Source organism: Capsicum annuum, chromosome 3 (assembly GCF_002878395.1).
Source record: "Capsicum annuum cultivar UCD-10X-F1 chromosome 3, UCD10Xv1.1, whole genome shotgun sequence".
Taxonomy (NCBI): Eukaryota; Viridiplantae; Streptophyta; class Magnoliopsida; order Solanales; family Solanaceae; genus Capsicum; species Capsicum annuum.
Genome location: NC_061113.1, coordinates 257,800,741 through 257,813,684, shown reverse-complemented (window position 1 = coordinate 257,813,684; position 12,944 = coordinate 257,800,741). Strand labels below are relative to the sequence as shown.

At 32.8% G+C, this 12,944-nt stretch overlaps 3 protein-coding genes across 6 annotated transcripts; 2 read left to right on the top strand and 1 right to left on the bottom strand.

Moving 5' to 3' along the window:
- Positions 1-1,178: 1,178 nt before the first annotated feature.
- Positions 1,179-3,549, top strand: LOC107861949 (embryo-specific protein ATS3B). 2 transcript variants are annotated; one of them, XM_016707360.2, is made up of 3 exons: positions 1,179-1,903; positions 2,640-2,750; positions 2,842-3,549. In XM_016707360.2, exons 1-3 carry the CDS (start codon positions 1,751-1,753, stop codon positions 3,175-3,177), a joined length of 600 nt encoding a protein of 199 aa, XP_016562846.1. In that variant the 5' UTR covers positions 1,179-1,750; the 3' UTR covers positions 3,178-3,549. The 2 variants fall into 2 exon arrangements, with proteins under 2 accessions (XP_016562846.1, XP_016562847.1); XM_016707361.2 differs by having other exon boundaries at positions 1,369-1,903; positions 2,646-2,750.
- Positions 3,550-6,788: 3,239 nt separating this feature from the next.
- LOC107861947 (probable polygalacturonase At3g15720) lies at positions 6,789-9,684 on the top strand. The gene is made up of 9 exons (XM_016707358.2): positions 6,789-7,167; positions 7,256-7,393; positions 7,575-7,748; positions 7,868-7,891; positions 7,991-8,198; positions 8,548-8,629; positions 8,731-8,836; positions 9,025-9,141; positions 9,341-9,684. Exons 1-9 carry the CDS (start codon positions 6,976-6,978, stop codon positions 9,569-9,571), a joined length of 1,272 nt encoding a protein of 423 aa, XP_016562844.2. The 5' UTR covers positions 6,789-6,975; the 3' UTR covers positions 9,572-9,684.
- Positions 9,231-12,597, bottom strand: LOC107861948 (DCC family protein At1g52590, chloroplastic). 3 transcript variants are annotated; one of them, XR_007053900.1, is made up of 6 exons: positions 12,060-12,597; positions 11,469-11,526; positions 10,859-10,966; positions 10,454-10,546; positions 10,206-10,366; positions 9,231-9,491 (listed from the first exon to the last, which is right to left on the bottom strand). XR_007053900.1 is itself a non-coding variant. In XM_016707359.2 (5 exons), the coding sequence occupies exons 1-5, from the start codon at positions 12,268-12,270 to the stop codon at positions 10,285-10,287; spliced, it is 552 nt and encodes a 183-aa protein (XP_016562845.1). In that variant the 5' UTR covers positions 12,271-12,597; the 3' UTR covers positions 10,011-10,284. The 3 variants fall into 3 exon arrangements, 1 of the variants encoding a protein (XP_016562845.1); XR_001671881.2 differs by having other exon boundaries at positions 9,286-9,588; XM_016707359.2 differs by lacking the exon at positions 9,231-9,491 and having other exon boundaries at positions 10,011-10,366.
- Between the last annotated feature and the right edge of the window lie 347 nt (positions 12,598-12,944).

Genomic DNA, 12,944 nt, shown 5'->3' with positions numbered 1-12,944 from the left:
AGATCCCATGTAAATGGTCGACTATGCCTTCTATATAATACATGAAATCATATAAAAGATTGTTCGTGCTTGAATTCTCATGAAAACTTATATAAAAAAAATACAGAGTTAGACAAAAACCTGTGTAGCAAATTGAACCGAATAAAGACACAAAAATCGTCACCGGAAATTCAACGGAGACCCCGGATTCTTTTCTCCTTCCACTGCGTGTGCTTCTTCTTCCTCTTCTTTGTTCCCTACTTTTCTTTCCCTTTTTTACTACTTTTTCTTCTCTTGCTTTCTTCTTATTTTTTTTTTTTTTTTTTTTGCCTTCTGTTTTTTTTTTTTTCAAATCTTCCGTGTGTGTGTGCTTAATCCTAAGTGCATGTGTGCATGTGTGTTTATATATGTTAAGTGCATGTGTGCATGTGTGTGGGAAAGTGGGGGAGATTAATTAGGAGTGGAAATTGTGGGTGGTTTGGGTAGTTTAGGTTTCTTTATTTTTTTTTATTTTTTATTTTAATTATTATTATTATTAATAAGATAAAAATAATTAAAAACTAATAAAATATAACATAAGTTAATAACTAGTCTTGAGAATATGATTAAGAAAAAATTAATATCACACCATTCTTTATTAAAAATTGAAAGAAGAAACAAATATAATTTAGAAAAAAAAAATTTCTTTTTTTTTTCTAAAAATAAATAAATAAACAAATAAAAACTAAAAAATGAAACTTATTTAAAATGTGACTCTATTTTTGTAGTCTTTTTTTTTTTTTTCAGAATTTTTAAAATAAATTTAGTAAAAAATAAGTTAAATTTAGAATATCTAATTTGAACCCTAAAACAAAATTGAACATTAAATGACAAAAATATTTAGATTTGATAAAAAATTAGGTGTTTATAATTATTATGGTCATTATTTAGAGAAGGACTTGGGCCGCCTTAGGCAGATGCCCTTCCAAAGTGCAATGAAAGTTATCAACCTAGACCGTGGACCTTCACAGGGAATGCAAAGTTCTTACCTAAACTTCTTGGAATGCAAGCCACAACAATACCTTACCTTATTCTGAAAATTTTAATATATCACCCTATATCATTAAATAATATTAATTGCGTCCAATCAGAATTTTTTCTCAATGAACGTTCTTGAAGTCTAAACTAGGAAGCAAAGCCAGAAATGTCTATTCTGTATTTAATTTCAATATCAACAGAAAAGATTGACATGAGGAACCACAGCTCCAGCTACCAACCAAACCATCCTTATCAGATTTTAGAACACATCCAACAATATTTTATTGGATTGACTATAGTGTCCATTTACTTGGTCACTAAGATACGTAGCGCCACAAATAAGCCAATACTTGAATCTAGACACTGAATTGACCACTAAGGTAAAAATTTATTGGCACCTATGGTAAAAATATGATTTTACATACACATGTTTGTACCTTATTCGTGATGCAAATTCTCAGAGGTGCTAAAATTAAATTTTACCTAGTCTTGTAATGAAATATTTTTTGCACGCCAACCACGTTTTTGTACAATTTGTAATCCCTACCGTCTGTTTTACCTGCCATCTGAATTTCTGATCCCTTCTTTTGTACACGCATTAGAATTGAAGGACCATTATACCCTTCTGCTATTATCCTAGCAGTAGTCGTGTACTCTTCCAAGTTCCACCACAAATTAGCATACACCGATTGCCATTATATTCCAAATCCCCAAAACTAGTTAATTAGAAAATCTAAACGAGGGAAAGTTGTCGATGTCACCAACCATGATCAGACGGCCGGCAATGCTCTTTCTTCTCATCATCACCGTTGCTTCCATAACTTGCGGTGCCCAAGCATCAAGATCCATCGTGTTCTTGCCCCAGCCTTTATCATCCCTCGACATAATCAACACCACTCTGCACCAGGTACCCATTATTCATTTTTTTTTTTTCTCATAATATTAAGTGAGTAGAAAATATATATTTAATTAATTATCCAGCCATTGTTCATCCATTCCTTCAGCTATATGAGAAACAATTGGAATCCAGCGCCGAGGTTTAAAAAAATGGCATTTGTTTTAGGCCCCAAATTTAGAAAGATTAAATCTATTGAATATTTTGAAGAATGAAAACAAGTCCCAGGTGATAAGGCTTGGACAGTTCTAGTCCCTTTAGGCTAGCTTTTAAGGTTGTGACTTAGGCAAAGAATTGGAGAATTAGAAGAAATCTATAAAAGAATTATGAGTAAAGCATTAGTACCCTAAACTACGACCGAATTTGCTACAACGCACTTCAACTTCATGGGGTCTGAACTAAATTTTAGCATATTTTTATCAATCTTTTTTTATATAATAAAATTGTCATGTTGGACTGGCAAAAATACACTAAAATTGAGTTTAGGAGATAACAAATCCATGTGAAGTTGGAGTATATCGAAGCAATTTTGGCCATAGTTGGGGGTAAGAAAGGCTTATCTCAAGAATTATTGGCAACTTTGCATCTCAAGAAACTAAAAAGAGACTAAACTACTAATATATTATTATTTTTTAGAAAGTTTAATATCTCGATTTGATTTTGACTTTAGGCCTCTAATATTACATTGTTCGTTGGAGCACCGATTAATAAACTGTGTGGATTTTTCAAATTAATCTGAATATCCTAGGGGCAGAATGCACGCTGTTCATTTACGGTAAGCATAAGGACAAGCTGCTCTTCTCCAGCACAAACTAGAGACCAAATTAGTCTAGCCTTTGGTGATGCTTATGGAAATCAGGTACAAATACCTATACTGGTATAACTTCAAGCTTCAATTTGTTTAATTTTACTGTTGAATACAAAGCTTTAGTACCATTTTTCTTTTTCAGGTATATGCACCGAGGCTAGATGATCCAGCAAGCAGGGCTTTTGAGAGGTGTTCCAGGGATACGTATACAGTATACGGGCCATGTACGTATCAGATCTGTTATGTGTATCTGTACCGGAGTGGATACGATGGATGGATACCGTATGATGTTACCATATACGGTTACAACTCCAAAGCTGTAACTTTCACCTACAATTTTGGCATCCCTAGAGATACTTGGTATGGTCACAATTACTGCCGTTCACATACTGTGAAATCTGCAGGAAACTTGGCCTGGAATTTGCTTTCTATCGGTTCCACTATGTTGTATACAGTTGCTAGCCTGTTTCGCGGTTAGTTTATGGGCCTTTTGGGTTGTATGTTCCTCGTTGAAAGCCTGCCTAGTCCAATGGATTTGTGGGTTGGCTTTCTTTCGGGCTAATTCATGTCTTGCTGTAATAATAAACTGAATGCTACTTAGGTATGGTTGGTTAGTTACTTTGGTTTATTAAGTTGTTAAAAATGCAAGGCAAATTTTCCATGAATAGGTTTAGCAGATGATATGCTACTACCCTTTTGGATGAAACAAAGCCTTGGAGTAACAGGTATAGTTGCCTCCAGAAATGCAAGGTGAAACTACTTTAGTGTACCGAGTTGTCCTTATATGCTATGTTTTTGGATGTATTGGAAGAAGTTATATATCTCAACCTAATAAAGACTTTTTAGTTAAGTAATGAACATTCGCTCCTCTGGGTGTAACCACGGTCAATGAAGCGGGTGAATTTTTGGATATCGAAGGAAGTTTGGATATAGAAGTTCAAATCCCTACAGGAACAAAAGATTCTACACTGCTCATATGGGTCAATTTTATCTTCTTTAACCGCGGCGCTTAGGGGTGTACATGTGTCGGGTTGGTTCGGTTTTTATTAAAAAAACAAACAAACTAATTATGTCGGTTTATTAAAATTATAAACCAAATCAAATCAACATAAAATTGGTTTTTTTGGTTTAGGTTTTGATCATTTTTTTTGGATTTTTTAAGTTTTTCATTTTTTTAATTCTTTTTTAATAATATTTAGTTTTTATAATTATATTGTGATCGAAAACTAGATCAACTATATTTTCACTTATGTGTTAATGAAAAACTATAATTATGAAAAAAATGAGGAGCGAAAAACTCTCTTGAAACTAAAAAGTGAGATGAAGAGTGAAAAATTTAGGTTTTAAGTTTATATTGAGTTTTGGATCATTTAATTAACAATTAATGGACAAATATTACTACTTAAAGGACCAAATTTAAATATATATCTATATCTATTTTCAAATTATTGAAAATTACTAAAACTAGTTGAAAAAGTATTTAAATAGTAGATTATAATTAATATTTTATGTATAAAAAAATTTGAATATTATATATATATATATATATAATCGGTCTGATTCGGTTCGGTTTGACTTTTTTTTTGTCAACACCAAACCAAATCAAGAATGATCATTTTTTTTTTCTAATGCCAAATCAATCAAACCAAATCATAAGTCGGTTTTTTTTCTGGTTTGGTTTAATTCGTCGATTTGGTTTGACTTGACGGTTTGATCTGTACACCCCTAGCAGCGGTAATACAACTTTGTTTTTGGTTGAAGCACAATTAATACGATGTAACAGGTTCACCAACGTAACGTAACTCTCTAGATTGGTAGTTTTATTAGCATTGAAGAAGACGGATCATTCTGAAAATTCAAAGCAACTGGCCCTTATAATAATACAAAGAAATCTGTGTTACGTTCTTCTTTTTGTGACTTAAGATATATACCGAATCAGTTTTAAGACTCAATCATCAGATACAATAGAAAAATATGGTTTCGTGAGAATGAAGTGGCAAGCAGATCTAGTTTTGGATGTAATTCTTGTTAGTTCTTTATTTCATTCTAGAATAGTAATACTCTTTCTAGTCGAAATCCTATTAAAGAAAGATTTCTAGTTTTTGTTTTGTATTACTGTAAATATTGATGCATCTCGTTTAATTTATATTAGCAGTACCACATTATAATTGAACGAAATCAAATAAATCTTTTTACCTCCCTTGAGATGAAATATACAGTATTTTAAACCGAATAACATTATACTTCCTCCATCTTATTTTATGCGTAGTCCTTTCCTTTTTGGCCTGTCTCAAAAAGAATGTCATCTTTCCTTATTTGATAACTATTTAATGACATTATTCTCTTTTTATCCTTAGTGGGTTCCACTTATTAAAAAAAGACAACTAAAAATAAATATTAAAATAACTTTAAGAGGGATAATTTTATAAACTTTATGAAGTCATTATTTATTTCTTAAACTTCATATATGATCAAATAATGACACATTAAATGAGACAAGATAGTAACAATTAGGTTGCAATGTTAGGTAAAGTTAAGAGGGGAATGAAAGTCTTCTAGCATCTCGAATTAAAATCCTCAGCACTCAGTGATCAGTTTTCGATTGAAGTGAAAGGAGGCTCCATCGTGCTTTGTGTTTTAGTAAGTCTGGTTCTTTTTACTTGTCATATTTTTTTTAATACTTTTTAAGAAAATATCAATTACAAAAGTAATTTGATTATTTTTTATTATTATTTGATTTCAATTTATTATTATTTTTCGTTCATTTTTATTTGTTTAATATTAGTAACTCGTGACACGCCCTTTAACAGGCAATGAATAGAATGATAATTTTATTATATCAATCGTTAAATATAATAGACTTAATACTTTAAAAAATGCATCGAGAAAAGATCTATAGTTAAGAACAAATAAAAATTAGGAAAAAAGTGATATTTATCTCTTGATTAGGTGAATAAAATAAAAATAAATATCTATTTCTAATACAGTAGCAAACAAGTAAAAGTGGTGGGAGGGAGTATCGCTCTCCTTTTAACTACATTAAGCACTGCCCACATTTTTTTAAATAAGGTTAAGTGAAAACTATTTAAGTAAAATATCTTCATTTAATAAGGACGACAAATAGGTGGACTGGAGGGAGTAATTACATATAGACTTCTATGCACAATTAAAATCAAGTCTCCTCAAATTTATAGAGTAGAATATAGTATTTTTTTTCTTTTCTTTTCTTTTGTGGACGTCTATAACGCAACTCAAAGAGTAAAAGTCCAAATTATACAACTTGCGCACTTCGTAAATCAGACAATTATGCGTTAAGTCAGCTACTCTTTCTATTCTTTGCTTCGTTAAGTGAGCAAAGTGAGAGATCCAATGAGGGTTAATTCACTTCACATAAAAGAAAAAAGAAAGATATGATGTTAGTCAAATTTATGGATTTAATTAGATGAAGCTGGAGGATTTACTCCAATAGAACGTACGATATGCTCAAACGTTTCTACGGATTTTATGGCTGATATAGAGAGGTGGTGTTGTATATGTATAATGACATTAGACGTTCAGATCTCATCTAGCTGTTATAAACAAAATTAGAAAGAACACGAATACAAAAAAGGAAAATATTAGTTGCATTTTCCTCGTGGAGATATAAAATAACTGATGTACACCATTTAAATACGATTTTTCCTTTAAATTAGATATTCACACTTAAAATTTACTATGTGCATGACATTAAGGACGATTATCATAAATATTTTAATATTTTACTTTGTACATAATATATTTCTTTTAAAATATTATTACATAATATTTGAGTATGCCGTTATAGGTAGAATATCATTACAGAGAAGTAAAATATAAGATAAAAAATTGATTTTAGAGAAAATCAGGCCGCTACAGTGAAATATCATTATAACGAAGTGACGTTATAGAGAGGTCCGACTGTACTTGTAAATGGTGCCCGAATCTATTCGCTTTGTTCTGCATACTATTACTTTTTTGGAAGTCAGATGAATTTTTAACTATTGTAATTTATAATACTCCTTATATATGCAACTTTTAAATATGTTTCATTTAACATTCTTTGTTCAAATTCACATAGAAAATCAATCAATTTAATTTTCATACACACTTTAAATTGTGTCACATAAAATAAAATAAAACAGAGAGTAGTCATTTTGATATGAAAAACTTTACTAGTTAATTATTGTGACTTCAATCTTAAGTGGCGGAGGGAATCATGGCTTTTTAAGTTGTTTATGCCTATTACTACTAGTTATATATGCATAAGATTTACACATCGTACTATGCATGGTTCAATTGTACTATAGGGATCATGATGATTACTTTGCCAGTTTACTTTTGCATTTTCTTGGTTTTGTTGTGCATGGTTTCTTCTGTATGGGGAGCTGATAAAACTTTCAATGTCATCAATTTTGGCGCCGTTGGAGATGGGAAAACTGATGATCTCCCGGTACATATAAATTTATTTCTCGAATTTTCTGGTACTTTTTTTTCTCATATATACATGAAAATTTGTAAACATTTGATCATGTATGCAGGCTTTCCTCAAGGCATGGGAAGCTGTGTGCCAATCAGAATCCAGTCGTGTAATACTTGTTATACCAAAAAGAAAGAAATTCTTACTAACACCTTCATCAATTGATGGTCCTTGCAAGCCCTCACGTATCCATATTCAGGTGATTATGCCATTCAACTACCCCTTTATTCCGTCTTACTTGTTTCCTTATTATGCACAATACACACACACACATTCATTAGTTTGAGAAAGCAAAATTTACATTCATATAACTAAGATAAAAACAGTGGTGAGAGATAAATGTGATCAATAATTTTGTTATTTTATTTTTCCTGTCGCAGGTATCAGGAAATATAATTGCACCTAACACGAAATCGGCATGGGATGGACGTGCAACCAATGCGTGGCTCACTTTCTCGAATATCGACCATCTTACTGTTAACGGCCATGGAGTTTTTGATGGCCGAGGCCATCTATGGTGGTCTAATCCTTGTTTGAATGATAACACATCCCAGGTAAGCTTAATTAAAATCTTAATTATTTTCAAAGATTTTATGGTGAAAATTTTAACGCCAGAAGACTTTAAGTTAATTTTCTAGCTAATTTCTTACATTTGGAATTAATTTGTCACCAGGAGACACAATGCAAAGGACCAACTGTAAGTATACAGTATACACCATTGTTTACAAAATTTCCTGTGTAGATATACGTATATGCACTAAACTAATGTGAAGATCATCAATATATGTATATGTAGGCATTGATTTTCAGAAGATGTGATCAGCTTCGAGTTAGGGGAGTAACGATTATTAGAAGTGCTAGAAGTCATATCATATTGACTGCTTGCAATGAAGTTAGTATTGCTAAAATACGTATTATGTCCCCTGGCGATAGTCCTAACACCGATGGAATTGATGTTTCTGCTAGCACAAATGTACGAATACACAACTCTCTCATTGCAACAGGTACATTTGCACTAGGAGTTTAACTTCTACACACTGATAATGTGAAAACAATTTCACACAGTCTATTTCCTTAAAATACAAAATAAAACAAGTAACATGCGATGAAAGGCACAAAATGGCCGGAAAAAGGTCACATCCCAAAAAGGGTGTGATGAAACAAGCATCAGCGAATGCTCAAACCTGTAAACTATAGATCACATAGATGCCTATACTTCAAGGCTCCCTTTATACAACTTTTTACACTATCGGGTAAACGTAAGTTAAATCTTTTAGTATTGGGAGTATAAAATTGACTTGATTCTTGTTATAACGGGTTTAACCACATGTTTTGGGCAATGAATTACAATAGGCGACGACTGTGTTGCAATAGGAGGAGGATCATCCAAGGTTAATATTAGTGGCATAACATGCGGACCAGGCCATGGTATTAGGTAATCAATTTCTGGTATTTTCAAATTCTTATTTACTACTAAAAATGCTGTAAATATTGTAAATAAAACAAAAACTTTGAAAACAAATTTAATGGCTGTAGCATTGGATCCTTGGGAGAAGGAGGATTTGAAGTAGTGGAAGATGTGAATGTACGAAATTGTACAATAAAAGGCACCTTAACAGGAGTAAGGATTAAGACCTGGCAGGTAATGTGCTCTTGGCTTTTGATTGGTTTGAAAATACTCTGATAATATTCCTCATTTAACAACAACATACCTAGTGTAATCCCACAAGAGCGATCTGAGGAATATTCGGCATTTACATTTGATAAATACTACTAACAGTTTCTTACAGGCTACAGTCATTACTAGCTAACACATTTCAAATGGAACAGGGAGGCGAAGGGTATGCAAGGAGGATAGCTTTTGAAGGAATTAAACTTGATGCAGTCAACAATCCCCTAATCATCGACCAGTTCTACTGTCCCAGCAGAGTCAATTGCAAAAATGATGTGAGACCACATAAATTTACTACTGTTTTAATACACACTATTGAGAAAACAAGCAAAAAATATTTAGTGGGGGAACTGTTTTCAAATCATTGGCATAAGTGATGCTTCTCTAGTCAGCTTTCACAAATTAGTACTGAACAGATGTGTAAAAGTTGAATTGCATTACTAACTGATTGTTTTGACTAATAACTAAATACAGACAGCTGCAGTTGCATTGAGTGACATAACATTTAGAGGAATAGTAGGGACTTCCCTGATGGATGAGGTGATAAATCTGAGCTGCAGTGAGACTATTGGCTGCAAAAACATACTTGTTGATCGAGTATATATATCCTCTGTTGATGGTAAGCCTGTTCACGCCAAGTGCATCAATGCTCATGGAAGATACACTCATACTAGCCCTGCTGTGAAATGTCTACAGCCTCCATAGTTCTAATGTCACAGTGCCTTAATTGTTCAACAATTACTATTAAAGGAGTAGGTAGGGGAGAAAGAGAGACAAGCACCATTGTTCTCAACAATTATAGGCTTATAGCTATTTCATTATACAGGAAATTATTATATTCACGGCTTACCGATACAGTTTCTGCAATGAATATCTACTCAAAAGTCAAAAGCCACTATTATGTTTTCTTTTCATGAGATGTTCATTAGCCACAATTATGTTTTTGTGCAAAACATTCTATTCAACTTTTAAAGTTCCTATGCGGATGTTCTAGCGAATTATTAGATTCAAGGCTTACGGATACATATTCTTTAATGAATAACTAACCAGAGACGAAACTAATTGCCTTTTTTAGATAGTTGGAACTTATGTACAAACCACAAGTACTAGTATAAAAGATAAAATTAATTGACAGAATAAGACATCAGATAAAACTACGAACTTCAATATACAAACAATTGATAAGATTTTAAATATTATCTTTCTCAATTCTGTAACCAGTCATACACCAGAACCATACAACAAGAATAATCAAGTTTAGATGCTAAATATGCAGACAGCAGCAAGTCATAATAAATTATATCAAATTATGTTCTATACAAAGGAGTACAATACTTACACAATAGAAAAACTACCAGTTTCTGTATAGTGTATAATCACATGAACTGGAGCAGCCAAAGAGTGCTTAGCGTCTCCCATTATATCTCACATGAATCGGAGCGGCCAAAGAGTGCATATCGGTTATTGGCAACATTATCATATGCAAAGTCTCGAATGAATCTGCTAAAATGAGGGAAAAATTAAGCACCAGAAGTGAAGCAAGTTCTTACATTCTACCATGACTGGTATTAAAACAGTGAAACTTACAGAGGCACAAACTGTAAGAAGAATGCTAGCTGAGGGAAAGGCAAGTTAATGTACTCCATAATCTTCAGAACAGCTTCGGATTTCACATAAGACCTGAAATGGAAACAGTGTTCACTAGTTACTCCTGCTATGATTGCCACAACTTAGTATTGTCTGGAAAGACTTTGAGTTGAAGCTGAAAAAACAATTGAAGTTGAAGTTGAAAAGAGGTACACCAATGAGTTTATTTTCTTCATACACTAAGTAGAAAGTTAGGTTCCTTACTCATCCCCCACCAGGTTCTTTACTCACCCCACCCCCACCCCCACCCCCAGCCACACATAGACCCCCTAAAAAAGCATAAACATTGGTTCAGCATTAGAGCCGTGTCTATCCGCTTTTTATTTTTTGGAACATACAGCATACCTATCTTTTTCAACAAGAACAACACTTGAAATATCATCGGGAGCTCTGCCAGATCTTCTCAACAGGTTCCTCCCCGCTTCACTTTGTAAAGCTTCATACCTAATTCTCCTGGATGTCAGCGGAATGAGTGATTAAAGCTCAGAAATAGTTTTGAAGAAAGCCGGAAAATCACAGACCAGCAAATGATGCTGATAACAATAAAAAGCTTGAGTGCTAAGAGTCAATAACATTTCCTTAACTAAATGAGCTCAGACAATTTCTGTTAGCAGGCTCAGATTTCCATTTATAATATCTCTGACGTAGTGGTTACCAGAATGACTACAGAAGACAAGCTCTACAGAAGACAAGCTCTAAAGTGCTCTGAAACCCGAACCAAGACAATAGAGTAAACTAGAACAAATGTTAAGAGTAAGACATAAGGTCAATTTCTGACCTAGTACACAACTCCCATCACAACTTATAACTTGATAAACCAGGAAGATGATCTGATCAAGAGTCATCAGACTCTACTTTGCTAAAAAAGCTAACAATTTTGTAACCTTTTACATATGGAAAGAAGTTTGAGTCTATATCATTTCAACCAAACAAAAGGAAGAAGGAAAACACCAACCTTCTACTATCATTATCACTGACAAACTTTACACCTCCGTTACACAGGTTGCACACACCTACAAAATATGTAAAACACTTCTCAATTTCACGCATACTACTATGACAATAGCATTGTCCAAAACCAGTCAAATAGTAGGCAAGCTAACCATTTCAGATCAACTACTATTAGTTATAAAACCTTACTTTTAACTTGAAAATCTATTTCAACTATATCACAATAGACCAAAATAAAAATGATAACAAAGTTATCCTAAGTTTTGCAACAACAGCAACCAAAAAACAACCAAGCTTGGTTGGCCTAGTGGTTAGCTCACTAGGTCGCTTAAGCAAGTGTCGGGTTCGATTCCCGTCTTGTGCATGCAGCAATCAATTGGCCGGCGGCAAACCCTTAAATGGAGCTCAGATCCGCGGAGGGGATACCTTGGGAAACAAAAAGGAAAAAAAAAAAAAAACAGCAACGAAAAAACATCTAAACGAATTTCTTGTTAATACTCAACAAATTCATTCAATTTTTTTAAAAAAGGAAATACAATATTACAATTTGTAAAAATATTAAAATCTATTCCCAATTGAATTAAAAGTTTTATACCGTCGAATAACATTATGGGGCGATCATCAACCTCAAAGAAACTAGCAGTTTCCTCCACCCAATCCACCGCCGCTTGACGGCTACTACTGCTGGTGTTCAGCGGAGTTGATAGAGTTGCAAGCGGAGTAAATCGTCGGCGAAACCTAGCATGAAACGGCGGCGTTACAGTCAAACCCCTATAGCTAGCGGGTATACTTATCGCCATATTCATTTGGAACTAAACTTCAAAAATCAGTTTTTGTTGATATCAATGGTGGTTAAAATTCCTCCGCTGCAATTAGTAGTCGCTGAGAATGTTTATACCATGGCCACGTGGAATTATCAATACCTCTAACTTTATAAAAAAAAAACAATCATGTTAATAATTTCTGGCCAACTTTTAAAATTTAACTAATTTTGAAATAATTTCTGGTTCACTTTAGTAAAAAGAATTGTGTGATTACAGTAGCAAGTGTTTGATTAAATTTAAATAAGCACTTTTAAAAATATTTTCTCAAAATTACTTTTCAAAAAAAGTATCTTTGTGGAAAAATTCCTCTTTCCAACTTCTCAAAAATTATTGTTGCTTCTACTTAAAAACAATGTTTCATTTCGTCGAAGCTTCAAAAAGATAACATTTGTAATATTGGAAAAACTTGATTAAACATGTTATAAATACTATCCTATGCTAAATGACAATAATAAGTCATTGTATCCATGTCAAATACTTATTAAACTACTAGGAGAAATATTTTTTAGCTTTTTACATTTTATTTTTAATTTTATGTTCCTTTTACAAAAAATTCTTCAATTTTTGCACATAAGATCTGAAAATAAAAAATAAAAAATCCTCTATTCAAATTATAAGAGGACAAGAAATTTCATTTCTCCGAAAATGCCTCTACT

Coding starts and splice junctions, on each gene's coding strand:
- LOC107861948 (XM_016707359.2), bottom strand. CDS start 12,270: ATGAATATGGCGATAAGTATACCCGCTAGCTATAGGGGTTTGACTGTA. Junction 10,967..11,468: donor AGTGATAATGATAGTAGAAG/GTTGGTGTTTTC, acceptor GCTGACATCCAG/GAGAATTAGGTATGAAGCTT. Junction 10,367..10,453: donor TTCTTACAGTTTGTGCCTCT/GTAAGTTTCACT, acceptor TCATTTTAGCAG/ATTCATTCGAGACTTTGCAT.
- LOC107861949 (XM_016707360.2), top strand. CDS start 1,751: ATGTCACCAACCATGATCAGACGGCCGGCAATGCTCTTTCTTCTCATC. Junction 1,904..2,639: donor TCAACACCACTCTGCACCAG/GTACCCATTATT, acceptor TGAATATCCTAG/GGGCAGAATGCACGCTGTTC. Junction 2,751..2,841: donor GTGATGCTTATGGAAATCAG/GTACAAATACCT, acceptor TTTCTTTTTCAG/GTATATGCACCGAGGCTAGA.
- LOC107861947 (XM_016707358.2), top strand. CDS start 6,976: ATGCATAAGATTTACACATCGTACTATGCATGGTTCAATTGTACTATA. Junction 7,168..7,255: donor GGAAAACTGATGATCTCCCG/GTACATATAAAT, acceptor TCATGTATGCAG/GCTTTCCTCAAGGCATGGGA. Junction 7,892..7,990: donor CACAATGCAAAGGACCAACT/GTAAGTATACAG, acceptor ATGTATATGTAG/GCATTGATTTTCAGAAGATG.